The 26,129-nt window shown below is 36.5% G+C and overlaps 2 protein-coding genes across 2 annotated transcripts in view; both read right to left on the minus strand.

Moving 5' to 3' along the window:
- Nucleotides 1–173: 173 nt before the first annotated feature.
- LOC130219060 (intestinal mucin-like protein) lies at nt 174–2,319 on the minus strand. The gene is made up of 5 exons (XM_056451328.1): nt 2,132–2,319; nt 1,963–2,054; nt 1,696–1,849; nt 1,362–1,600; nt 174–185 (listed from the first exon to the last, which is right to left on the minus strand). The coding sequence occupies exons 1-5, from the start codon at nt 2,205–2,207 to the stop codon at nt 174–176; spliced, it is 573 nt and encodes a 190-aa protein (XP_056307303.1). The 5' UTR covers nt 2,208–2,319.
- A 530-nt stretch (nt 2,320–2,849) lies between these two features.
- LOC130219061 (mucin-2-like) overlaps nt 2,850–26,129 on the minus strand; it is a gene marked incomplete at its 3' end in the record, with an annotated part of 71,559 nt that continues 48,279 nt past the window's right edge. Inside the window, exons 4-37 of the mRNA XM_056451330.1 lie at nt 24,757–24,797; nt 24,403–24,667; nt 23,901–24,012; nt 22,529–22,616; nt 22,355–22,440; nt 21,367–21,577; nt 21,084–21,209; nt 18,960–19,077; nt 18,748–18,886; nt 16,327–16,434; nt 16,123–16,192; nt 15,890–16,024; nt 15,575–15,751; nt 14,842–14,936; nt 14,623–14,758; nt 14,288–14,534; nt 12,354–12,391; nt 12,155–12,258; nt 11,833–11,984; nt 11,351–11,489; nt 10,822–10,926; nt 10,443–10,619; nt 10,130–10,369; nt 9,770–9,926; nt 9,021–9,149; nt 6,921–7,237; nt 6,246–6,393; nt 5,013–5,035; nt 4,734–4,905; nt 4,603–4,642; nt 4,299–4,507; nt 3,873–3,895; nt 3,585–3,732; nt 2,850–3,457 (exon numbers count right to left, since the gene is read on the minus strand). Coding sequence (XP_056307305.1) covers nt 2,850–3,457; nt 3,585–3,732; nt 3,873–3,895; nt 4,299–4,507; nt 4,603–4,642; nt 4,734–4,905; nt 5,013–5,035; nt 6,246–6,393; nt 6,921–7,237; nt 9,021–9,149; nt 9,770–9,926; nt 10,130–10,369; nt 10,443–10,619; nt 10,822–10,926; nt 11,351–11,489; nt 11,833–11,984; nt 12,155–12,258; nt 12,354–12,391; nt 14,288–14,534; nt 14,623–14,758; nt 14,842–14,936; nt 15,575–15,751; nt 15,890–16,024; nt 16,123–16,192; nt 16,327–16,434; nt 18,748–18,886; nt 18,960–19,077; nt 21,084–21,209; nt 21,367–21,577; nt 22,355–22,440; nt 22,529–22,616; nt 23,901–24,012; nt 24,403–24,667; nt 24,757–24,797 — 5,083 coding nt within the window. The remainder of the gene's footprint in view (nt 3,458–3,584; nt 3,733–3,872; nt 3,896–4,298; nt 4,508–4,602; nt 4,643–4,733; nt 4,906–5,012; nt 5,036–6,245; nt 6,394–6,920; nt 7,238–9,020; nt 9,150–9,769; nt 9,927–10,129; nt 10,370–10,442; nt 10,620–10,821; nt 10,927–11,350; nt 11,490–11,832; nt 11,985–12,154; nt 12,259–12,353; nt 12,392–14,287; nt 14,535–14,622; nt 14,759–14,841; nt 14,937–15,574; nt 15,752–15,889; nt 16,025–16,122; nt 16,193–16,326; nt 16,435–18,747; nt 18,887–18,959; nt 19,078–21,083; nt 21,210–21,366; nt 21,578–22,354; nt 22,441–22,528; nt 22,617–23,900; nt 24,013–24,402; nt 24,668–24,756; nt 24,798–26,129) is intronic.

Genomic DNA, 26,129 nt, shown 5'->3' on the forward strand with positions numbered 1-26,129 from the left:
GTTTGGTATGCTTTTATGGTCGTTTCCACTGTCAAAAAGCGTACCGAATCAAACCGTACCGTACCATTTTTTCGGCACACTTTCGAAGGGGTACCAAACACGAGAAAGGGTACCAAAAGGCGGAGCCACATGCGCAGCTGAACGCTATTGGTTTACAGAGATACGTCATTCGCTTAAGCAATAAGCTAGAATGAAAACAAAAAAAACGCCATGTTTAAAATACACAGCCGAGAGATTACAGCGGAGTTATAAATACATATAATAACGAGCCATGGTCGATCTGGGCTCAAACAAACCTTGTTGTCGTCTGGATGAACAGCCACAAAGCCAAGAAGAAGAGCAGATTTACCCTGTGCCCCGTAGTTTTTAACGAGCCAGTCTGAGGCGCGAGCGGTTTCGCTTTCTTGCTAGCGCTCGCGCGCGTCTAACATTATATCTGAAATAACAAACTTCTTGAGCTGATGAAAATAACCTGCGCTTGATTATTGACATGCTTTTGAAACCCGATCCTGTCAGACACTGACAAACGCGAGAGTGAAGCGTGAAGAAACAAAGGAGAAGCCGGAAAAAAGGGAGCACATTATTATTCAGCAAACATGAACAAACTGCTATGTATAACTATAATTATCACCTTTTGGACTATTATGAACTCAGAATGACGGAATTACTCTCTAACAGAGGCTACACATGCTGCTGAAGATTACAGACACAGATAAGAGGTTTACACTGACTGTAGGCTATATTTTGTGTTGTTTTGAACCTAAATACGGACGAAAATGTCTGCTGTGTGTAGTTCTTCTGTAGTTGGTAACATATCGGAGACTGTAAGGGGCTGTATGTGTTTATATATGTTCATTTATTTAGTTATTTAATATAATTACAGACGTTACAGTAGGCTGTTTCATTGATCATCATTGATCTGCAGTTATAATCAACTCATGTTCATAGAAAAGTTAGTAATAAACATTTCTACACAAGTATTTATGTGTGTAAAGCATCTGTTTTGTGAGAAGTGCTGCTCATATGATATGTAAGTGACCCATACAGCTTTATTGTAGACATTTCCTCGAGCGAGAATGACGTCGACTGAAACTTTCTGTCATACACCACGCCCACCAAAAGGGTACCCTTGTTAGTGGAAACGCAAGCCTGATAAAGGTGACCCGTACCAAATTGAACCGTACCGTACCAGTCAGTGGAAACGAGCCATTAATGACTGTTTATATATAGAAATCATTTAGGAGTGGGTGGTACTTCTGTTTTTTGTGGGTAAAAGTGGCTTGTGGGTCTCACAGTAGGCTTGTCTTTCAGCAAATGTAATATTTTTATAGAAGAAAGTATAATCTAGTTCTGATACTTACATGGACCACTTTATCATCAGTGCTGTTCAGCAGGATTTTGTAGGACTTGTAATAAACAATTGCATACTGGGTGCAGGCAATACGTTTTACAACATCACAATAATAGTTCTTAAGATGAACACTGATATTGTATGTCGGGATGATTTCTTCCATCAACACATAAGTGCAGTTTCCATGAAAAGTATAATATTGTCCATCAAAAGTTCTATAATGAGGGTCACCATAGGCCTTGCACAAACCTGTTGGCTCAAGAAACATGAGTTAAATATAATTCACTTACAAAAACAGTGTAATTTTAGAACTTTTAAGATTAAATTGAACAAAATTAACTCACAGTCACACTCATATTTATAGCAGCACCGGTTGTTATAATACACCTTCACAGGTCCAAGGCCGTTGACACATTTAGGAATTACAACTGGGTCGCAATGCACAGGATTTGATGTGACCGTTCCATTTTTGCATGTTTTAATAGTGCATGCGTCTGTCTGTTATAAATAAATCAATATAATAATATTAACAAACAGAGGATAATATAAATGGGTGATAATTTCTTGTCTTTTTTTAGTGTATGAGGACTGTAAGTAGCGTCTTTTATTACCGTGCTGTTGTCAAAATTAATCTGTTGTACAACAGAGCAAGATGAGTTGCAATAAGCAGAATAACACTTATCAAGTAGGTTAAAAGTTGACCCTATGATTAAAAAAAATGGATGTTTAAAATGTATAATTTTCAATTTCATTTTTTAAAATTGGTAGGGAAGTACTTACCTGCTGGGTATTTTACATTATTGTATATGCAGAAACAAGTGGTAGTTGTTGTAGTTGTCTTTAATTCCTGTGGCATAGGTGAAGGGGAGGGGGTTGGAGGGGGCCCCGTGTACACAATGAAAGCCGGTGTAGTGGCTGTTGTTGTAGATGGTGGTGTTACAGCAGTAGTGTTAGTAGGTAATGTAGGAGTTGTGGCTGTCCCTTTGGGAGAAGTAAAAATAGTGGTAGATATTTCTGTTGTTGTAGATGGCAGTGTTGTGGTAGTAGGTATTGTAGGAGTTGTGGTTGTCAATGTAGAAGTTGTAGAGGTAGCGGTAGATGTTTCTGTTGTTGTAGATGGTGGTGGTGTGGTAGGAGTTGTGGTTGTCACTGTAGAAGTTGTAGAGGTAGTGGTAGATATTTCTGTTGTTGTAGATGGTGGTGTTACAGTAGTAGTGACAGTAGGTATTGTAGGAGTTGTGGTTGTCACTGTAGAAGTTGTAGAGGTAGTGGTAGATATTTCTGTTGTTGTAGATGGTGGTATTGTGGTAGTAGGTATTGTAGGAGTTGTGGTTGTTAATGTAGAAGTTGTAGAGGTAGCGGTAGATGTTTCTGTTGTTGTAGATGGTGGTATTGTGGTAGTAGGTATTGTAGGAGTTGTGGTTGTTAATGTAGAAGTTGTAGAGGTAGCGGTAGATGTTTCTGTTGTTGTAGATGGTGGTATTTCGGTAGTAGGTATTGTAGGAGTTGTGGTTGTCAATGTAGAAGTTGTAGAGGTAGCGGTAGATGTTTCTGTTGTTGTAGATGGTGGTATTTCGGTAGTAGGTATTGTAGGAGTTGTGGTTGTCAATGTAGAAGTTGTAGAGGTAGCGGTAGATGTTTCTGTTGTTGTAGATGGTGGTGGTGTGGTAGGAGTTGTGGTTGTCACTGTAGAAGTTGTAGAGGTAGTGGTAGATATTTCTGTTGTTGTAGATGGTGGAGTTACAGTAGTAGTGGTAGTAGGTATTGTAGGAGTTGTGGTTGACACGGTAGGAGTTGTAGAGGTAGCGGTAGATGTTTCTGTTGTTGTAGATGGTGGAGTTACAGTAGTAGTGGTAGTAGGTATTGTAGGAGTTGTGGTTGACACGGTAGGAGTTGTAGAGGTAGCGGTAGATGTTTCTGTTGTTGTAGATGGTGGTATTGTGGTAGTAGGTATTGTAGGAGTTGTGGTTGTCACTGTAGAAGTTGTAGAGGTAGTGGTAGATATTTCTGTTGTTGTAGATGGTGGAGTTACAGTAGTAGTGGTAGTAGGTATTGTAGGAGTTGTGGTTGACACGGTAGGAGTTGTAGAGGTAGCGGTAGATGTTTCTGTTGTTGTAGATGGTGATATTGTGGTAGAAGGTATTGTAGGAGTTGTAAAAGTAGTGGTAGATATTTCTGTTGTTGTAGATGGTGGTGTTGTGGTAGTAGGTATTGTAGGAGTTGTGGTTGTCACTGTTGGAGTTGTAGTGGTAGATGTTTCTGTTGTTGTAGATGGTGGTATTACAGTAGTAATAGTTGTGGGTATGGTTGGAGTTGTGTTTGTCATTGTATGAGTTGTAGTGGTAGATGTTTCTTGTGTTGTAGATGGTGGTGTTATAGTACTAGAGGTAGTTGATGTTGTAGAACTTGTGGTACTTAGTGATCCATTGCAACAAACACGTATTAGATGATTATCACAAGCTTCATATGAATTATCAAGGTTTGAGCATAATAATCCAAAAGATGTATTACAGGACACTACTTGATCATGTTTCCAGTTCTCACCTGTGTAGTTTTTATCATCATAATTTGACATACATTCAATTTTGTCTGGTATCTCACAGGGAATTTTATTAGTTTCCCATAATTCTTTGATGGATTCAATTTCCTGTCCTTCAACATCTGTACTGGGCTGGCTGTTGTCAAACCACTCTGACCAATGACAAATAGGTGTTGTTAGAGTAATAGTGATTGTAGATATTGTAGGAGTTGTTGTCACTGTAGGAGTTGTAGAGGTAGTGGTAGATATTTCTGTTGTAGTAGATGGTGGAGTTACAGTAGTAGTGGTAGTAGGTATTGTAGGAGTTGTGGTTGACACGGTAGGAGTTGTAGAGGTAGTGGTAGATATTTCTGTTGTTGTAGATGGTGGTATTGTGGTAGTAGGTATTGTAGGAGTTGTGGTTGTCACTGTTGGAGTTGTAGAGGTAGCGGTAGATATTTCTGTTGTTGTAGATGGTGGTGTTACTGTAGTAATGGTAGTAGATATCGTAGGAGTTGTGGTTGTCACTGTTGGAGTTGTAGTGGTAGATGTTTCTGTTGTTGTAGATGGCAGTGTTGTGGTAGTAGGTATTGTAGGAGTTGTGGTTGTCACTGTTGGAGTTGTAGTGGTAGATGTTTCTGTTGTTGTAGATGGTGGTGTTACAGTAGTAGTGGTAGTAGGTATTGTAGGAGTTGTAAAAGTTGTGGTAGATGTTTCTGTTGTTGTAGATGGCGGTGTTGTGGTAGTAGGTATTGTAGGAGTTGTGGTTGTCACTGTTGGAGTTGTCAAAGTATTAGTAGATATTTCTGTTGTTGTAGATGGTGGTATTGTGGTAGTAGGTATTGTAGGAGTTGTGGTTGTCACTGTTGGAGTTGTAGAGGTAGCGGTAGATATTTCTGTTGTTGTAGATGGTGGTGTTACTGTAGTAGTGGGTATTGTAGGAGTTGTGGTTGTCACTGTTGGAGTTGTAGTGGTAGATGTTTCTGTTGTTGTAGATGGTGGTGTTGTGGTAGTAGAGATAGTTGATGTTGTGGTACTTAGTGATCCATTGCAACAAACACGTATTAGATGATTATCACAAGCTTCATATGAATTATCAAGGTTTGAGCATAATAATCCAAAAGATGTATTACAGGACACTACTTGATCATGGTTCCAGTTCTCGCCTGTGTAGTTTTTATCATCATAATTTGACATACATTCAATTTTGTCTGGTATCTCACAGGGAATTTTATTAGTTTCCCATAATTCTTTGATGGATTCAATTTCCTGTCCTTCAACATCTGTACTGGGCTGGCTGTTGTCAAACCACTCTGACCAATGACAAATAGGTGTTGTAAGGGTAATCGTGATTGTAGATACTGTAGGAGTTGTGGTTGTCACTGTAGGAGTTGTAGAGGTAGTGGTAGATATTTCTGTTGTAGTAGACGGTGGAGTTACAGTAGTAGTGACAGTAGGTATTGTAGGAGTTGTGGTTGACACGGTAGGAGTTGTAGAGGTAGTGGTAGATATTTCTGTTGTTGTAGATGGTGGTATTGTGGTAGTAGGTATTGTAGGAGTTGTGGTTGTTAATGTAGAAGTTGTAGAGGTAGCGGTAGATGTTTCTGTTGTTGTAGATGGTGGTATTGTGGTAGTAGGTATTGTAGGAGTTGTGGTTGTTAATGTAGAAGTTGTAGAGGTAGCGGTAGATTTTTCTGTTGTTGTAGATGGTGGTATTTCGGTAGTAGGTATTGTAGGAGTTGTGGTTGTCAATGTAAAAGTTGTAGAGGTAGCGGTAGATGTTTCTGTTGTTGTAGATGGTGGTGGTGTGGTAGGAGTTGTGGTTGTTACTGTAGAAGTTGTAGAGGTAGTGGTAGATATTTCTGTTGTTGTAGATGGTGGAGTTACAGTAGTAGTGGTAGTAGGTATTGTAGGAGTTGTGGTTGACACGGTAGGAGTTGTAGAGGTAGCGGTAGATGTTTCTGTTGTTGTAGATGGTGGAGTTACAGTAGTAGTGGTAGTAGGTATTGTAGGAGTTGTGGTTGACACGGTAGGAGTTGTAGAGGTAGCGGTAGATGTTTCTGTTGTTGTAGATGGTGGTATTGTGGTAGTAGGTATTGTAGGAGTTGTGGTTGTCACTGTAGAAGTTGTAGAGGTAGTGGTAGATATTTCTGTTGTTGTAGATGGTGGAGTTACAGTAGTAGTGGTAGTAGGTATTGTAGGAGTTGTGGTTGACACGGTAGGAGTTGTAGAGGTAGCGGTAGATGTTTCTGTTGTTGTAGATGGTGGTATTGTGGTAGTAGGTATTGTAGGAGTTGTAAAAGTAGTGGTAGATATTTCTGTTGTTGTAGATGGTGGTGTTGTGGTAGTAGGTATTGTAGGAGTTGTGGTTGTGACTGTTGGAGTTGTAGTGGTAGATGTTTCTGTTGTTGTAGATGGTGGTATTACAGTAGTAATAGTTGTGGGTATGGTTGGAGTTGTGTTTGTCATTGTATGAGTTGTAGTGGTAGATGTTTCTTGTGTTGTAGATGGTGGTGTTATAGTACTAGAGGTAGTTGATATTGCAGAACTTGTGGTACTTAGTGATCCATTGCAACAAACACGTATTAGATGATTATCACAAGCTTCATATGAATTATCAAGGTTTGAGCATAATAATCCAAAAGATGTATTACAGGACACTACTTGATCATGTTTCCAGTTCTCGCCTGTGTAGTTTTTATCATCATAATTTGACATACATTCAATTTTGTCTGGTATCTCACAGGGAATTTTATTAGTTTCCCATAATTCTTTGATGGATTCAATTTCCTGTCCTTCAACATCTGTACTGGGCTGGCTGTTGTCAAACCACTCTGACCAATGACAAATAGGTGTTGTTAGAGTAATAGTGATTGTAGATATTGTAGGAGTTGTGGTTGTCACTGTAGGAGTTGTAGAAGTAGTAGTAGATATTTCTGTTGTTGTAGATGGTGGTGTTGTAGTAGTGGGTATTGTAGGAGTAGTGGTTGTCACTGTAGAAGTTGTAGAGGTAGTGGTAGATATTTCTGTTGTTGTAGATGGTGGTATTACAGTAGTAGTGGGTATTGTAGGAGTTGTAGTTGTCACTGTTGGAGTTGTAGAGATAAATATTTCTGTTGTTGTAGATGGTGGTGTTATAGTACCAGTAGTAGAAGGAGTGGTTGTTGGACAATCCATAGTAATATTTTTTATTGCCCCATTTTCTATACATACACCACTGGCACATGTTCCTTCCTTGTATTCAATGGTGTAAACTATTGATCCAACAGTGAATTGCATTCCGTTATAGATACAGTAACACTCTTTAACACAAGTCATGGTTTCATCCAGCAAATATGGAGTTTCTGGAGGGCACTGAGGAAAACATCCTGGGGAAGAAATTGGTGCATATTCAAAAAAAAAAAAAAAAAAAAAAAGACAGAGCAAATAGTTTTACTATTATTGTCTGTGCATCACCAATCAAATATATATGAATGAAAACCCCTAATTTAGTTGTGTCCTGAACAAATGGTGGAAATAAGATCGGTGTAGCATTTTACTCATAAAAAAAAAGCCCAAACACATTCATAAACCTTACCCTTCCCCTCCATTTTTCAAAGAAGTGTTAAATAAAAACAGAAAACAAGAAATTTGGCTAATTATAGCCCCTTATAATAACCAATACATGATAGTGGCACAACATATTTTTATTCTGATACCCAATGACTTGACAAAATAGGCCACCCTGTCAGAAAGGTCTAGTAGAAGGGAATTTGTTTCAACAGCACATCGTATATAACTTTAATTTAATTTTCTTTTGGTTACATCCGTGTACATAAGCAGTGTTATACTTCTTGCAACATGATCCACTAGTTGAAATTGGGACGCCTAAGGCAATCTGGAGGCTCATACAGTTTGAGTACGCAGACAACCTCTCATATGATGCATGTTCTAGCAACGACATATGATGACATACTGTATGTCACCTAACCCTAATCTTCCCACTTTGTTTTAAGGACAAAGAGAAAGGTGATCCATAGGAATGGGGTAGCGGTATAAAATAGAATGGAAATTAGGCTTTAGTCTGGCTTTTAACGGTAAAAGGCCAGTTCACTTAAAAATGAAAATTATGTCATCATGCGTTACGTTAAATCTGAGAGTTTGCTCATCCTCCAAATTCATTTTCTTTTCGGCTTAGTCCCTTTATTAATCTGGGGTCGCCACAGTGGAATGAACCACCAACTTATCCATCACATTTTTACACAGCGGATGCCCTTCCAGCCGCATCCCATCTCTGGGAAACATCCACACACACACACTGATTCACACTCGTACACTAAAGGACAATTTACCCAATTTACAGGGAACATGCAAACTCCACACAGAAACTGACCCAGCCGAGGCTCGAACCAGCGACCTTCTTGCTGTGAGGCGACAGCACTACCTACTGCGCCACAGCGTCGCACAGCAAGTTAAAAAAAATATTAAAATAATCCTAAAAAAACATGCCTTCAATAGCAGTGATGTAAACCTCACATCCCCGCACACAACTTCCTCAGTTTGAAACAAAGCACAGGTGTATCTGAGGTAATATGCAAGAAGCGCATTCTCATTAACGAGCGCTCTATACTGACACTGAGGAGAAAAAATTGTTCATTAAACTTGGTATTTTTGTGTGCACAAATGTATTCTCATAGCTTGAAAATATTCTGATTGAACCACTAAGGTGCATGGTCTGTTTTGAGGATGAATAAGTCATGATCTTTGCTATATTGGAGGATGAAGGAGCTCTCAGATTTAATCTAAAACATCTTAATTGGTTTTCTGAAGATGAAGGAAGCTCTCAGATTATTCAAACATCATGAATGTGACATGTAAAAACTGTAAAAACATACTTTTCATTATTGGGTGAACTAACCATTTAAGGCAGTGTTACTCAACCAGGTTCCCAGGGGGCCACTGGGACTGGGCCTATCTGAATGAGGCGTGTTTGGTTAAGAAGACATAGAAATGTGCAGAGCTGGTGCTCCTCCAGGAACGTGGTTGAGAATTACTGCTTGAAGCCATACAAAATAAACCTTAACATGAAATTCATCTCATTAAACCTTTGAAAGATAAATAAAACTCAATAAAATATGCTTATAGTTATATATAAATAACTTTACTCCTGACCTTCAAGGAGTGGAATTTGATCAGAGCAGGTTCCAGTTGGGTTTTTGCAGGTTTTTGGGCAGGGTGGTCCACAGGAATCATAGTGCCATTCACATTTTCCCGGAGGATTGTAGTAGTCACAAAATAAAGCTGCGAGAAAAAAACACTCTGGTCAGTATAGCAGAAAACATGATTTCATTTGTTATATATATATATATATATATATATATATATATATATATATATATATATATATATATATATATATATATATTTTTTTTTTTTTTTTTTTTTATAAAGGAGTAAAATAAAAATGCTTGAATACAGTGTGTTGTTTATATACAGTAATTATGCTAAATTTTTGGTGAACAATGTGTTTTAAAAAATGCATGTACACAACCATGCTACAATACTAAAAAGTCTGCCCACTCCCTTTTTATCTCCATAAATCATAAGTAGTGTCTCCCAACAAGTGTTTTCAGAGTGTGTGCAATGTAATGTCACATTAGCACAGGCCCCGCCTATAACCATTGACACACTGCTTGGTTCCTTTTCATCAGGGGTGCCCAAACTAAACCAGCCTTTTCTAGGTATACTAGAAACTTCCAGCCAGCTGTGTTGAAAGTAGTTGGAGATAAACTATGCAGGACCCTGGCCCTCCAGGACCGCGTTTGGGCACCCCTGCTTAACATCATGTGAAAAGGTAAAACAAATGACCCTTTATGCAAAAGTGAAATATTAATTGACATTTTAGAAATATTAGGACTTACGACATGTATTTGGGCTCCGCCATTTCACACAAGCTCCCTTTCGACGGCATTCAGAAGCATAAGCTGCTACTGCAGTGCAGAAACAATCACAGTCGCCCCCAGTTTCACATCCACATGTGTCTCTTTCACAATTGTCATAGTATTGGTTAGGGTCCACCTAGTAAAAAAGAAGCAGAACACATCACTGCTTTTATTGTCATCTGATTGGAATTTCATCTGATTATGCCACTAGTGTCATTCTAAACTAATCCACTGTTTTTAAAAAGGTTCCTTAGTACAGTATCTGCCATTGAGGAGATTCATAGTTTATGAACATCATAACATGTAGATCTGTACAGCTTTACATTTACTGTTACTTACAAGTGTGTGGCAATCCTTAAAGACATCACTTTTTATGATGCTACATCGTTTTTCAGACCAGACATGGCGATGTGGATTTTCTGTACACAAGTCTATTATGTTTGTCACATCCGGGCAGTCGGGTTTCACCTTCCAGCTAATCCCAAATTCCTCTGGATCGGTCACCACTTCTCCATTGTGTTTCATAAAGTCATTATTTGCATTACCATCAAAGTTTCCACACAGTCCACACACATTGCCCTGCAATACAGATCATGAGAATGTTAAGAGATGAAAATGATTGTGTATGGGTGTTATTGTAAGGAATGCATACCTTTAAGTTGGGATGGAGTTGAAGAATCACACTTGTTTTATTGTCCCAGATTAAGTTCAAAAGACCCTGGACCTCTACAACAATATATATCCCAGCAGAATGGATTTGATATTTGTATTCAGTGTTGCTGCTTTCCAAAACTTTGACTCCATCCTCAGATAAATGTATCTCAGATGGCTGCTGGATCTAAAATGATATTTTTAAGATATTTTCCTCATATGGCATTATTGCAAATTCACACATTATTACAGATTTTGCATTTAAATTTTAAAAACGTGTTTGTCCTCAAAAAAAAAGTGAGGTTATTGTTGCAAATTATGCAATTGTAAAATGTGTAATACTACGTGAATGCTTAGTTTGAGCTATAAAATGAGCTCACCCCAAAGAACAGACTGATGGACTTGCAGATGGTGCTGGTGGATTCACAAAGTTTGTTCTCTGAGACAAGTCTGAATGAGGGAGTCTGGTCCATAATGCAAGAATCCTACAAATAATAACGCCAGACGGTGAAGAAGTTGTCACAAACAAGACAATTCACTATGTTTTCTACAACAAATACTTAAAAATACTTCTTTTTATATTAAAAGTACAAAAAAATACGATTTTATCAACAGAATTTCAATATTGCATGAGGAAGACCAGTGGTGGAACAAGATAAAGCATGCATGTTTACTATTAAGACCTTCCAAATTTCAGTTGTGATTTAAAGCGTCCTAAATTTCTGTAAAGTTTCATTAAGATTTTCTAAGACCTGCAGAAACCCTGGATATGGTTTGGAATGTGGTAAATTAAGAACTATCCAAAATATAGCATCAAACAAATACAGTTGTAAATACAGTAGTAAATACAGTATCAAACAAATATTTTAACTGCCAGACACCAAGTTACATAGAATAGGAAAAACATACGTGGGCCAAAGTGTGTGCACAATCTGCATGGTAGGAGTATCTCTTGCCATCAAAAGTCTTGTAATGACCTTCACCGTAGATGGTACAGGTTTCGTAACATGACACTTCTGTACAAATCCACATACCATTTGTGCATGTGCTGAAATAAAAAAATGCCCAATCATTTGATTGATTTTCACTTCGGATAAAATAAAACATGCAACTAATATTGCTCCTTTATGGTGGTCAATCTACTTCTAGGTTCTGTCTGCTTCACAGTGGTGGTCTCCTGCCTGTTCAGCTCTGAATTTCTGCAATCATCTAATTTAATAAATTTTATTCTTAAAAAGGTTTTTAGTATTTTGCCACGTCACATCTTGTGATGTTGATACAATGTAGATTTAAGACAAAAGTTCATCTTCAATTACCTAATTCAATCTTCAAATTTAAATTAATATGTACTAGACCTGTCAACATTTAGAATGTACAGTGATAGGCTTTACCAGGTGTTACAGTCTTGTTGAACTTGCTCCATGGGTTTATAGGTGACTCCATTGTGGGTACATGAACATTCGTAACTCGCCACACATCCACCTTCTCCATCAGCCAGAAGACCCTCAGGACACATACACCCTGATACACACCCTGTGCTGACCTATTGCCAACACACAAGCCCAAAAATAATCAGTGTCATTACAGAATCAAGAATATACAGAATATATTCATTAATATATCCAATTTCATGTTATTAATGCACTATAAACTGATATTATTCCTTCCATCCTATTATCACATATTCTGTTTCATCCATCCATCAGAACTTACACAATTGTTGGAGTCTTGTTTCTCACATGTACTCTGACACTCCATCCCTTTCTGATCTTGTTCATAATTAGAGCAGTTAAAGAAGATCATTGGAGACTTGCAGTCTAATATGGAATAAGTATAAAAAACACACATCATACAAGGGTTGTACACCTCAGCTCAGTCTTATACAATGTCTGAACAGGTATTTTCTGCTCACCTTGACTGGAGCACTCCAATTTGCCAAGGTTGCAGGTGCTGTAATGTAACCAAACCAGATAATATAGATTATCATATGTTTTAATCAATAATGTAATGCATGGGTACTCAATCAGCATCCCAAGGCATATAACAGTCATCTTTCTTTTGAAAAATCCCCCTTTCCACACCTACTTCTCCTCCTTTTCTAGATGGGTGGCACGGTGGCCCAGTGGTCTACACCATGCTGAACATGCATGTATGCAAAATGTATCACAACAGTGAGTTTTCAGTGTTTGTTTTCTTATAATTATGAAAGCTGGATGAACTCCACAATAAACCTCTTACTAACATTCTGGAATATATGTGAAGTTTATTTATACATTAATTTAGAGAGGATCACGTGCTTATGATTGCTTGTGGCTGGTCACGCATTATTCAATTTATGATTCACCAATAAGCCACTATAAATACACTAAGTTTCTTTCTTTTGAAAAATCCCCCTTTCCACACCTACTTCTCCTCCTTTTCTAGATGGGTGGCACGGTGGCCCAGTGGTTAACACCGTGTCTCACAGCAAGAGCGTCACTGGTTCTAGTCCTTACCAAGCCAGCCGACGTTTCTGTGCGGAGTTTACATGTTCTTCCCATGCTCACGTGGGTTTCCCCCAGGTTCCTCCCACAGTCCAAAAACATGCAACTTAAGTAAATTGACTAATCCAAATCAGCACTATAAACGTGCACCTTGTAAGTAGTTATCAAGTGTGAACTCTTGAAATGTTTTTTATTTGTGCAGAATTCATGTGCGTTGAACAGTAAAAAATTACTGATTAAAAGTTAATGTACTACCAATGCTATACCATTACTATTAATAACAACAACAACTTTGTATACTAACACAAATAATATAATAGTTTGTTTAATATTATTAGCTTAAAAATGTATTAAATACAAAACAACAACATTGGCCTATATTTACGCTGCTCGATATTTTTGTTTAGATTTTGTATAAATAAACAATTATTTTCAAGGTTAATCCACTTTTTTGTTCCACATTGTGATTGTGTTCAGTATTACATTTTAAATAGATAAGAACATGCCAGACTTGCTAATAAACAGCATTTTAAAGCCATTAAAACAGCTAAAACTATCTTATATGGAGTTACATGGACATCAGTAATCGATTTATTTGCCTTTATCTGAATAAGACAATAATATGATTAAGTTGTTTACTTGAGTTGCTTTTTGAATGTTGCTTTCATGATCCCGTTTTACATGTTATAGCACATAATTCAATTAACGTCATGGACTCACCACGCTAGCTACATTTCCTCTAAAGTTTCATGTAATTTCGGGAGTTGACTTTAACCGCAGTTTGGCACTTTCCCTTTCATTCAGGAACATTTCATGCATGCCCCCAAGACAAACGAGATTTTGGATGAGAGTATAAACAGCTGGAAGAGTGTAGTTTTAATGGAATTTGATACCACACGCCGTACGGGGAAGTGTCTGTGGTCCTTCACTGACTCTATAGGTGCAGAGATTAAGGTGCAGAGAAGAATGTGTCAAACAGCCGTGTGTTTATGAAATATCCTGTCGCAAAATGCGGCGAAAATCATGAAGGTAATAGTTTAATTGCGGTGTTTACATGTCTGTACTGCACTTCAATAATCTGACTAAAATCCGCATACTCCACATGTCTTAATCCGATTAATGTTTAGTTTGATTATGACTTTAGTCGGATTAAGGTAATCAAAAATCACAGTTTACATACTAGACTCTTAATCAGAGTATTGTCTTAATCTTATTGAAATTGGATTTTTGGAGTCCATGTAAACATACTCATTGTGTCATTTGTGGCCTTTTGCATTTCATGTGGATAAATGTTTCCCCTTGTTCTCAGAACTTGAGTACCCCTGATGTAATGGGTCAATGTATGCTGAACCATCATATTTACCATTTAACCCCATTTTTAGAGATCGTTTCTGATGGATGTATGACCTTGTCATCAAGATAACAAGGGCACTGATCAGCAGGTACACATCTGTCCTCTTCATTAAGGAAGGTTCCCTCAGGGCAGACGCAGCCATCTACAGGTGTGAAGGACCCTTGGCAGCTGTTTTCTTGTCCACTGAGAGAACGGCAGGTGCTGTCACAACTGGTTACACTATAGGAGTACTTCATGTTCGCTGGACACTTAGTCTCTGTACAGACAGATGTTTCAAATATAATTAAACGTGTCTCTTAAAATAATAGAATTAATTATTGCAAGCTATAAACAACAACAAAAACTCTCACCACAAGGCTCTGCATCCATCCAGCCTTGGAGAATGATTCCTCTGGCAGCACATGCGTGGGCATAGGTGGAAAGAGCCGCACACATGCACTTCCTGATATCTGCACACTTGCAGGTGTCATAGATGCACCACTGAAGAGAATGAAACTCAAATTAAATGAAGAAAGGGGCTCTTTACATTTGTTTATTCTTTCACTCTGTGCAAAAACACTCACTTGGTAGTAAATGTCAGGGCATATTTCTGAATGACATGAAGAAAAGACTCCACTTTGATTTGTAAGCCGGGAACACCAGTCTTTAGCAAGTTTCTCTGTATAAAAAGAATACCAACTAGATTATAACGATGACAAACAAAAGATTGTCCTCCAATATCCCAAACAATAACATATTTATTTATATGGCTGGGAATTTTTCATCCTACAACAGCCTGTTATTATCCTAGAACTATGTTTATTGTTATTGGTGCTTATTACACAGCTCTCTGGAATACTTGATTCTGATTGACCAACATTACAAGGTATGCTATTCCCAGATAAAAACTGCTGAAATTAATAATGCAGGCTTATCTGGTAGTTTGAATCATCTTGACCATTAGTATTTTCCAATCCAGGCTCATTCTGAAAATGTACAACTATATACATTTCTGGAGAGCACCAAATACATCCCAGGAGGTGATTTTTTTTTTTTTGCACCTTGTGACTAAATTATGCCTAGGTTAATGTAGGCTGCATTCAGCCAATTTGACTCAGTTTTATTACAGCTCAGACCAATGTTTTGTGATTAATGGTTTACTTTTGTGGCAATATAATAATAAGTTGTACAATGTACATCTACAGTAGGCAGTTGATTTTACAGAATAAAGCCAGACAGGCTTAACAGCAGCCAGACGTACTTTATAAAGTCCTTTTATTGATAAATGCTGTATGAATGTTTCTAAAACTCGAGTACCTGTCTCAATGCGCAAGCTACAAGGGTTTTCTGTAAATGTGTCTTTAACATCTGTACAGCTGTACTGCCCACTGTTTTTTATCCAGTAGTTGACAAAGGTTGTCGATGTGCCCTCTATAATGCCCGATTCAGTTTTAAAGTCGTCTTTTTGGACCTCATTATAGTTTCCACACAGACCTGAAGCAAACAAGATGAAGAATTTAATGGAAAGACAATAAGAAAATAGACTCATTGTGTTACAATTGTATCAATGTTTCTTAAAATATGATTACAGTGGATCATAAAAAACAGGATTTGCTGTCTTTCTTTACTCACCAGTCATTTTCCCTTTCTCCTCAGTGCTGGCTATAATATACAACTGCATGACTGGAGCCAGCTGGATCTCCAGACGAATACTATTTAAATCAGCAATAATGAAAGATGAAGAGGGCTGGAAGATGCTCACAGGACCTGGGACAATAAAACAGGAAATCGCATTTAATTTGGTTTAATCTTATGTTTAACATGGTGTTGATTTAACATTCTTATGATAGACACGAATCCCCCACCTATGATAGCAGGAAGCTTAAATGGGCTGTTTCCATTCAGCGTCACATCACCATTAGAGGAAAAGCTGATCTGTTTTGCAAGGAAAACAACAATGTAATGATGTTGACACTATTAGTTGGTTCTTTTCTCAAATATTTTCTGCTTATTTTAAAATTGGAACTGATAAAGACATTAAAAAGAGGAAAATGAAACCCAGAGCTTACAGTGATTCCCAAGATGACAAGGGCAACTGAATTTAGACAAATGTCTGTTCGGGCCGGATTACACGGTGCCAGATTTCCCACCACAGCAAAATCACTGTTGTTAGAGTGCTGGAACAAACAAATAAACAAACAAACAAACAAATAAATGTAAGTGCTGACATCAGAAGATAAAAAAGGAATCTCTAGCACTTCCAAATCATAAATAACGTTAGAAGTGGTGTAAAGTAATGAGTTAAAAGACTCAAATTACTGTAATTGAGTAGTTTTTCCTCAGCAATTGTACTTTATAGTTAATAAAATGTTGAATTGAGTACATTTTTAGCGCTGTATCAGTACTTTTACTGCACTTTTTTCATTCAGCCTGCAGTCACCCTGTTATATGTTTATTTTTTCTTGTCTACAAAGATTGGCTAAGTATAATAATCACTCATGATTCCCATCCAATCAAATCGCACATATAAAAACTGCATCAGGCAGACTGACTTCAAGGCAGGGACGCTTTACAGCAGGGATGTGCAAACTTGATCTTGGAGGGCTGGTGTCCCTGCAGAGTTTTGCTTTAACACTAATCAAACACACCTGAGCGTGCCAATCCCTGCTTTACAGTATACTCTTGTTGCCTATCCAAGTTTTAGGAACAACAAATAATAATTTGACTTCTAGTTGATCATTTGGTATCAGAAGTGGCTTATATGAAAGGCAAAGGCCTCTAGATTACACTTATTTTACCAAAATAAAATATGATCATGATTTTGAATTCAGTAAAGTCTGACTTTGCTTAGAAAAAAAGTCTCGTCACTTAACAGAAATAATGTACAGTATAGAATATAAGCTCGTGGTGCAGTGGAAAAAGAATAAATATAGTGTTTGACTCCCATGAGCTTGGAGGACTGCATCCATACATCTCTGCAATGACTCAAATAACTTATTAATAAAGTCATCTGGAATGGCAAAGAAAGCGTTCTTGCAGGATTCCCAGAGTTCATCAAGATTCTTTGGATTCATCTTCAGTGCCTCCTCCTTCATCTTACCCCAGACATGCTCAATAATGTTCATGTCTGGTGATTTAGCTGGCCAATCCTGGAGCACCTTGACCTTCTTAGCTTTCAGGAACTTAGCTGCGGAGGCTGAAGTATGAGAAGGAGCGCTATCCTGCTGAAGAATTTGATCTCTCCTGTGGTTTGTAATGTAATGGGCAGCGCAAAGGTCTTGATACCTCAGGCTGATTTTTCCTTCACCAAACTTGACTGATTTCTGTAAGAATCTTGGGTCCATGCAGGTTCCAATAGCTCTTCTGCAGTATGTGTGATGATATGGATGCAGTTCAACAGATGATTCATCTGGAAAATCTACCTTCTGAAACTTTTCCAAATGATCAACTAGAAGTCAAGTTATTATTTGTTGCTCTTACAACTGGGATTGTACAGTGTGGAAGAGTTAACAACATCCAAGAAGACACAAAATCGTTACACACAACTACTGAGAGACCATTTAGGCTGCATGTCAGTGATGAGAAGATGAAAGATGCCAATTATACTGTATGATGACCGAAAATGCAAAATGGCCGTAAATAATAGCTAAATGCACTACAGAATGTTACGTTTGCAAACACATGCACAAACTGCATATATTCATGCATATGAATGTAAACGCATCAATCTGCTTTCTGATGGCTTATTCAGGGTTCATACACATTTTTACTACTAAAACTCCATGACTTTTCCATGATTTTTCCAAGAATTTAAAGTAAATTTTCTAGCCGAATGTTTCATGCAATGTCTACATATGCATGGTAAAACAAAAACCATGCATGTTCAAATTTATTACAGCATTTCGTAAAACACGCAACAATCTATTTAGCTTAAATATATATATATATATATATATATATATATATATATATATATATATATATATATATATATATATATATATATATATATATATGTAAAATTGATTTAGATAACGCTTACACCGCACTAATAATGTGAGAGTATGTGATTGACCAAGGACAGAAAAGAAGTAAATAACCTATATTCAGGTATACATATCGGTTTTCCATGACTTTTCCTAAACTGAGTGTTTTTCCAAAACTTTTCAAGGCATGGAAAATGTCATGTCAAAATTCCATGACTTTTCCAGGTTTTCCATGACTGTATGAACTCTGCTTAATCTTGGCACTGATGTAAGCTGCATTTTTAATTTGCAGAGTGTAAGGTGGAATAATTGTCACAGCATAACACTCACTACTTTAGATTACTTTTAGAAGGGCTATTTTACTCATACTTTGGGTAGTATATAGAGCAGATAGCTTTACTCTAAATGTACTACATGTTTGGCAAGTAATAGTACTTTTACATGAGTATGACTTTGACTCATAGATGTGATATAAAGAATGAAGGCTATCAGACTATTAGTGACCTTAGTGAGGATGTAGTCGCAGTTCCCGCTGAAGGTGAAGGTTTTTCCATCATAAGTGGTGATGTGAGACCCTCCAACAACAGAGCAGATTCCAGGACAGTCCAGGTATGAGCAGGTCCAGCGTCCAGCATCACATGTACTGGTACAGAATGTAAGCAGTGTTAGTTTGGTGAAATTCTGTTAAATGGCTCATATTTCTGTGCTCAACTCACCATGTTTTACAAGCCTCTGTGTACGAGTCTCCTGAGGAGTAGGTTTTGTCATTGTGGACACATGGGCATTTGTTCACAGGAACACATCCACTCTGACCAATGTCATCCTCGACCATACCTTTACAAAAACAAGGCAAAGGGGTGAACAAAACTGAGCAGAAAATAAGCATATTCATATGAAGACAAGCTATATTTGCTGGCTCTTTATCAGACAAATTAAACCACACTAATGCGCTACTAGTGTAGTAGTAGTAGTAGTGGTGGTAATAATACAATTCATAAAATAGGGTTTTTGCAGGTTTCATTAAGTAAAATGTAAGACTTAAAGACCATCGTGAATGAAATTTTAGTCTTATACAGAGCTAAACACTAAGGATTTCTTCTAATGGCCCAGTTGTTGTTGTTTTTTTTGGTTTGCCTGCCACAACAGCAAAAACATCTAATTAGGTTATTTCTTAGCCACATATTTTAATGTCAAAACAAGAAAACTCTAGTTGTATATACTTTTTTCAACATAATTTTTATTTTTTTAAATGACAAGTTTAACATTGTTAAAAAATCTATTTCTTATTGGCATGATTACATGAAGGATCAAAAAATGTATATTTGTTGGCTTTTTGTCTGAATGGATTGAGTATAACTCAACATGATGCTTTTCTGTTATAAAACCTTGCCTATTCCATGTCTATTTATAAATATTATGTCCTCTTCCCTTACTTCTGTAACCATGCAAATCCATAGAGTGAAACAGATGGTAAAAGGGGAAAATGTAAGTTTGCATACTCCTGGTTGGACAAAGACGAGTTTAAACAGTGGCTGAAGCCTGTCGCTGAAAACAACCACATCATTTATTCTTTCAAGCTTTGTTTCTTGAGCTTATCTGAGTTCTGTTGCACTGTTGTGCTCTATTCATTTATTAAACTACAACTATTTATCAAATTAAAGTTTTGATACTGATTAGAATTTGAAGTGGCGATGAGGTCTTAAAGAGTCTTAAAAAGGTATTGAAATTACTTTAGGATTCCTGCATAAACCCTGAAAGGCAAATATTGCTCTGTTATTATCATGAGAATTGTGTAATTGTTTTTTTTCTTTCCCTGATTAGACAATTAAATTGGGACAATTTGATGTAAAAAATGTCTAATAACTGTTATGGCAAAAAAAAAAAAAAAAGTATTTTTATATATATACACACACACACACACACACACACACACACACACACACACACACACACACATATATATATATACATATACATACATATACATACATATACACATACATACATATACATATATATATATATATATATATATATATATATATATATATATATATATATATATATATATATATATATATATATATATATACATACACACACACATATATATATATAAATATATATATACAAAAATATATATACACACGAATATATATATATATACACAAATATATATACACACATATATATATATATATATATATATATACACACAAATATATATACACACATATATATACATATATATACACACATATATATATATATACACACATATATACACACACACATATAAACATATACACATAATGATTGTTGGCGATTGGATAGATGTTGGGCTGATTTGGGTAACTTTACCTGGACAGAGCAAAATGAATACCTGTTTAAAATGACGTTACAGCACAATATTTCAGTGAATTTAAGACTTTAAGTCCTAAAATTTTGCTTTTGAAAGTGAAGACATTTTAAGACTTTAAGACCCCGTGGACGCCCTGAAAAGGTTATTATTATCACATATCAACATATACACAAAAATAATGAAAAATAAAAATGAAAAAGTTCATCACTAAAAAGTAATGGAATTGAACAATAGTGAAGAAGTGAATTTCTGTAACATTTAATGGTCTTGGTTTCACAATTTTAGTTCATTTGCCTCAGTAGTTTAATTATAAAAATGTAATTTAACCAATCAAAACAGAATTTGTGAAAAAATAAACTGAATTTCATAGGGTCATACTTTTCTTGTGAAACGCTTAATCTATAATAATTTATTATATAACAATAAGAAATTTAATGATAAATGATAACAATAAACACATTGGTAAATCAGTTCCCACCTTCAGGGCAGAAGCAGCCGTCCACACAGTGATCGGTACACATCAGATCTGCAGTTGGGGCTGAGCAGGTGTTCTTGCATGGACCACCACACTCCAGGTATTGCAGGTTTAGAGGACATGTCTTTGCTGCTCCAAAGAAGAAAACAATTATTAAATTACGTCACAAAAATATACATAAAATACACTCCATCTAATAGGACAGTATTTTGAAGTGCCATCGATACTGTCCATTTTCATTATAACTGCATGTTGAAATATTGACTATAGGCATATTTCCACTCACGACAGAGCTGTTCTGTCCTCCATGTTCCTGGTTGTCCTCCAGCATGTGTGCATTGCTGTGAAATCTCTGTTAGTGTGCTGCACAGACAGTCATGACTGCCGTAACATTGACACAGGTCGCTCTCACAGGCTTTTTCAAATAAACTCATGTCCATCACATCATAACAGCCGCTAAACCCTGGACTGCTGAGATAGTCCTGGCAAAGGCTTGTCTGGGATACAAAAAATTCAGAGGATACAAGCATTGAAGGTTGTTCAGATAAGACAACATAGAACAGAATGTTTACAAATGCTAAATTACTAACAGTTTAAAGCTATCTTAAATAATAGAATAATGTCATTTTCATCTTATATATTGGGTAGAATAGGGGTGTGAATCGGATGTATTGTCATATGATATGATATGATATGATATATATGATATGATATGATATGATATGGTATGAGTCATTTTACAGTACTGGGTTATGGCTAGAAGGACATCCACTGTGTAAAACATATGCCGGAATAGTTGGCGGTTCATTCTGCTGTGGCAAACCCTGATATATAAGGGACTAAGCTGTAGGTAAATGAATGAATTATATGATATCAAATCTCTTAGTCATCGATTTGTCAATGTCGAAATAATCTGCAATATGATTCTAATAAAATTTGAGGTAATGGAATAAAATATATCGCTAGTAAAGTATATAATATGAACAGTAAATTTAACTTAATTGAACATAAAATGCACTTTATTAAATCTTAAACGTGTCTTAAATAGTTTGCGACTGCTGCCTTTCTGTTAAATCCAAGCAAAACAAGTATGGATGTATCAATATTTTCAATCCATCATATTGTTAATCATTTTAATCAAATATCAATCTATATCAATGTATTGTTCCATCTCTAGAGTAAACCATATCAGATTTTTGAAAATCAGTATTTACACTTTGACATGGAATTCAGACATTGCTACAAATTATATAAAAAATGTTGTGTCATAATACCTGGTTTTCACATTGACCATTAGGTTGCATTACGATGTTCCCACAGGATTCAGATGAAGACTCTTTCCATGCAGCCACATCATATTCTATACAAAACAAACGTTTGGATATTGTATGTTCAAATATCCACAGCTGAATTACTTTAACAGGAGGTTTCATCAACACAATGTTTACCATTTTTAAAGGAATCATCAGACTTGTTGCCATTGAAGTTTCCACAAAGTCCACAGGTCTTTTCTTTGTACTTTTCTGAAAGCTCAATCTGTAAAACATCATGTAGTTAATATTGCAATGTACTTGTAAAAATACTTCTAGGGGCCCTAAACAGAATTTTTTGATTTCAGTCACTACCTTTGCCATTGGTTTTAGCACTTTCAGGATCAACAAACAAGAGTGAGTTGAAACAGTCCATAATATAATTTTAAAAAGTGACTTGCGTACTCTATGTATAGCAGGATAGGCTATATATGTCATTTCATATTGCATTTAGAATACTCATTTCAACATACAACAATTTGGGACACACCAATTCAATATTCAAATAATATGTACAATAGTATAATCTAAAAAATGCTGGGTTATTTAAACCCAAATTAGGTAAAATATGAACAAACTTAGACCTATGAATTTTTATCAGGCTCATTGTGGACACGTACCCCTGTATACATTTCTGGAGAGCGCAAATTATGTAACCAGAGGTATGTCTTGTTGAATTTTATCTTTAAACTGAACACTACAGGGCGGTGTGACGCCGCCGACGGGTTCTGCTCCTTTTTGCGATACCAGCTGGCCGCTTACCTCTGTATGGACAGCTTTTCCAGTTTGCTCAGTAACTCATCACATACGACGTCATTTGAGACATGAAGCAGAGTTGACAGCAACAACGGGGTTTGAGTCCAGCAAAGAATGGTTCCAGAAGCCAGGCACAACAAAAGCAAAAATAAATAAACGGTTTATTTCTTTCTAGCAATGGTTTTTCTAGATGGCTTTTGAAAACACAATCGTTTGGGTTTAGGGAAGGGGACGGGTGAGTCAGTCAGTTGGTCGACAGTAAGCTGGCCTGGCCAGCTGAAGTATATATTGTGCCCTCTGGTGGAATCTCGTTTACACGAGAAGAGGAACATGCAAGAGAAATTTGAGATCATCAATAAGTATACAGCAGTCTCTGGTGGATTTGCAAAAAACAAAAACTGCAAGTAGTGCCTCCGGTCACGCATGTTGCTGTCCCCAGAAATGTAGACCTGAGTACGTATCTGCAATGAGCCTGGGGGTTCAGTTTTTTATAACCCAGCTCTTTTTAAAAGTGTACTATTCTAAATAGCAATTGAAATTAGAATTAGTGAGTCACAAAATTTCATACGTTGAAATGAGGTTTCTAAATGCGAACATGGAGTGCCACACGTGTTTGTAACAAGTTTTATTGTGCTCTGAACTGTTTGTGTCTAGTGTAGACTTGATACAAACTTTAGACGACTGAAGTTTAGCATAAAATTTTGCAATTATAATACTAAATATTCATCTCAAAATGAAGATACAAAAAACATACCAAAAACGATCTGTCCTTCTCCCAAAAGACAGACACTCCATGTTTGTTGGAGATCTTAACACTTGGGCTCAGCTCGATGGTAATTCCATCCTTATAGGTTGAATCGTACACCCTGTTAGAGTAGGAAAAAACAACATTTAACCAAAGTAATATTTGTTTTTAGAGATTATAAACCAAAACATTTCAATTTAGTGTTACATTTAGTTAATAAAATAGTAAACACACTCACACTTACATCAACAATGCATATTTTTAAAATTATTTTTTACAGACATCTGGCATACCTCAAAGCTACATTTTGGCCCCTTAAAATTTATGTTTTGCTGATGACAAACAACTTCAGCACCTTTTTCTTTTAACAGACAAGTTTACATGTAATATTTAAACCATGTTAGTGTAGGAAAAACAACATTTAACAAAAGAAATATTATTATTATGAGCCAAGACATTTGAATGTAGTCTCAAGTTTAAAGTTTAGTTGAAAAAGAATAAACACTCTTACACTTGGTCTCCCATCACAATGTCGTTGTTGGTGAGTACAATGACTGTCCCTTCCAGATTTATTGTGATTTTGCCAAATGTGATTGAGTTATTTACAATCTGTCTTTGGATTTCAATGTTGAAATCAGAAACGGGACTGTTGCACATCTTCACCAGAACGTAGCTGCACGTGTCTGGCAGTTGGAAGAAATGGCCGTCGAATGTCTTGAAGTGGAAATTTCCCCATGTGCTGCAGATCGTGGACTGATGATCAGGATTTGGTACAGCTACACAAAAGGAGAAATCATTTATAGAGCTGATCTTTCATAAATAGCAGTTTGAATAATTATAAAAAAAATTGTAAAGGACTGCATACCTTCAGTTATGATCAAATTTGTCATGCCAGGGAACACTGAAAACACAAGGCAAATACATTTCAATCCCCTGAGACCTTCATTCAATCTGGCTTACTTCTGGCATTCCTTAATGCTCTGTATTGGACTCTTGGGACTCTTTGGACTCTTAAATAATGTTTTGCTGATGACAAATACACTACCTGACAAAATTCTTGTTGCCTATTCAAGTTTTAGGAACAATAAATAATAACTTGACTTCTAGTTGATCATTTGGTATCAGAAGTGCTTATGAAAGGAAAAGGCCTCTAGATTATGCTTGTTTTACCAAAATAAAATAAGATCATGCATTGATTTTTAATTATTTAATTAGGACAGTAAGGTCTGACTTTGCTAAGACTAAAGTCTGTTAAGTCACTTAACAGAAATAATGTGCAGTATAGAATATAAAGTCATGGTGCAGTGGAAAAAAATGATTAAAATTCTGTTTGACTCCCATGAGCTTGGATGACTGCATCCATACATCTCTGCAATGACTCAAATCACTTATTAATAAAGTCATCTGGAATGGCAAAGAAAGAGTTCTTGCATTACTCCCAGAGTTCATCATGATGCTTTGGATCAATAATGTTCATGTCTGGTGACTGGGCTGGCCAATCGCGGAGCAACTTGACCTTTGCTTTCAGGAAATTTTATGTAAAGGCTGAATGGGCAGCAGAAGTGTTTTGATACCTCAGGCTGTTGATGTTGCCATCCACTCAGTAGATCTCTCACACACCCCCATTCTGAATGTTATACCAAACCATGATTTTTTTTTCTCTTCACCAAACTTGACTAATTTCTGTGAGAATCTTTGGTCCATGCGGGTTCTAATGTATCCTCTGCAGTATTTGTGATGATTGGGATGCAGTTCATCTGAAAAGTCGACCTTCTGCCATTTTCCCAAATGATCAACTAGAAGTCAAGTTATTATGTGTTGCTTTTACAACTGGGATTGATGACAAGACTTTTGTCAGGTAGTGTAGCTCTATTAGACTCCAAAGCTACAGCACCTTCCTCTTTTTTTTTTAAATAGTAAATTGTTTAAATTAACTTTTTAAGAAGTAAAACACATCAAATTGAGATTCTACAAATATCCACTAAATCAAAATTTACAGCAGCTGTTTGTTCAACTTATTTTATTATTCTGATAAATGAAGTTGTCACCCTTGATCACAGAAATGTATACATTATTACAACTACTTCAATAAAATGTATGTGAAAATTCACCTATGATTGCCTATAATGCACTAAACGTATAAAAAGACATAATGAAATATTTACCAGTTGGTTGGCTCATTACTGCATGGTTTGCGTTGTCATCATAATATATCACCGAGACTTTAAACATAAAAAC

The sequence above is a fragment of the Danio aesculapii genome, chromosome 25 (assembly GCF_903798145.1).
Source record: "Danio aesculapii chromosome 25, fDanAes4.1, whole genome shotgun sequence".
NCBI lineage: Eukaryota > Metazoa > Chordata > Actinopteri > Cypriniformes > Danionidae > Danio > Danio aesculapii.

Bases quoted from the DNA above. Each gene is read 5' to 3' on its own strand.
- LOC130219060 (XM_056451328.1), bottom strand. From the start codon at position 2,207: ATGCCACAGGAATTAAAGACAACTACAACAACTACCACTTGTTTCTGC. The intron at 2,055-2,131 runs GTAAGTACTTCC...TTTTAATCATAG, and splicing joins TAATGTAAAATACCCAGCAG to GGTCAACTTTTAACCTACTT. The intron at 1,850-1,962 runs GTAATAAAAGAC...TATTTATAACAG, and splicing joins TTAATTTTGACAACAGCACG to ACAGACGCATGCACTATTAA.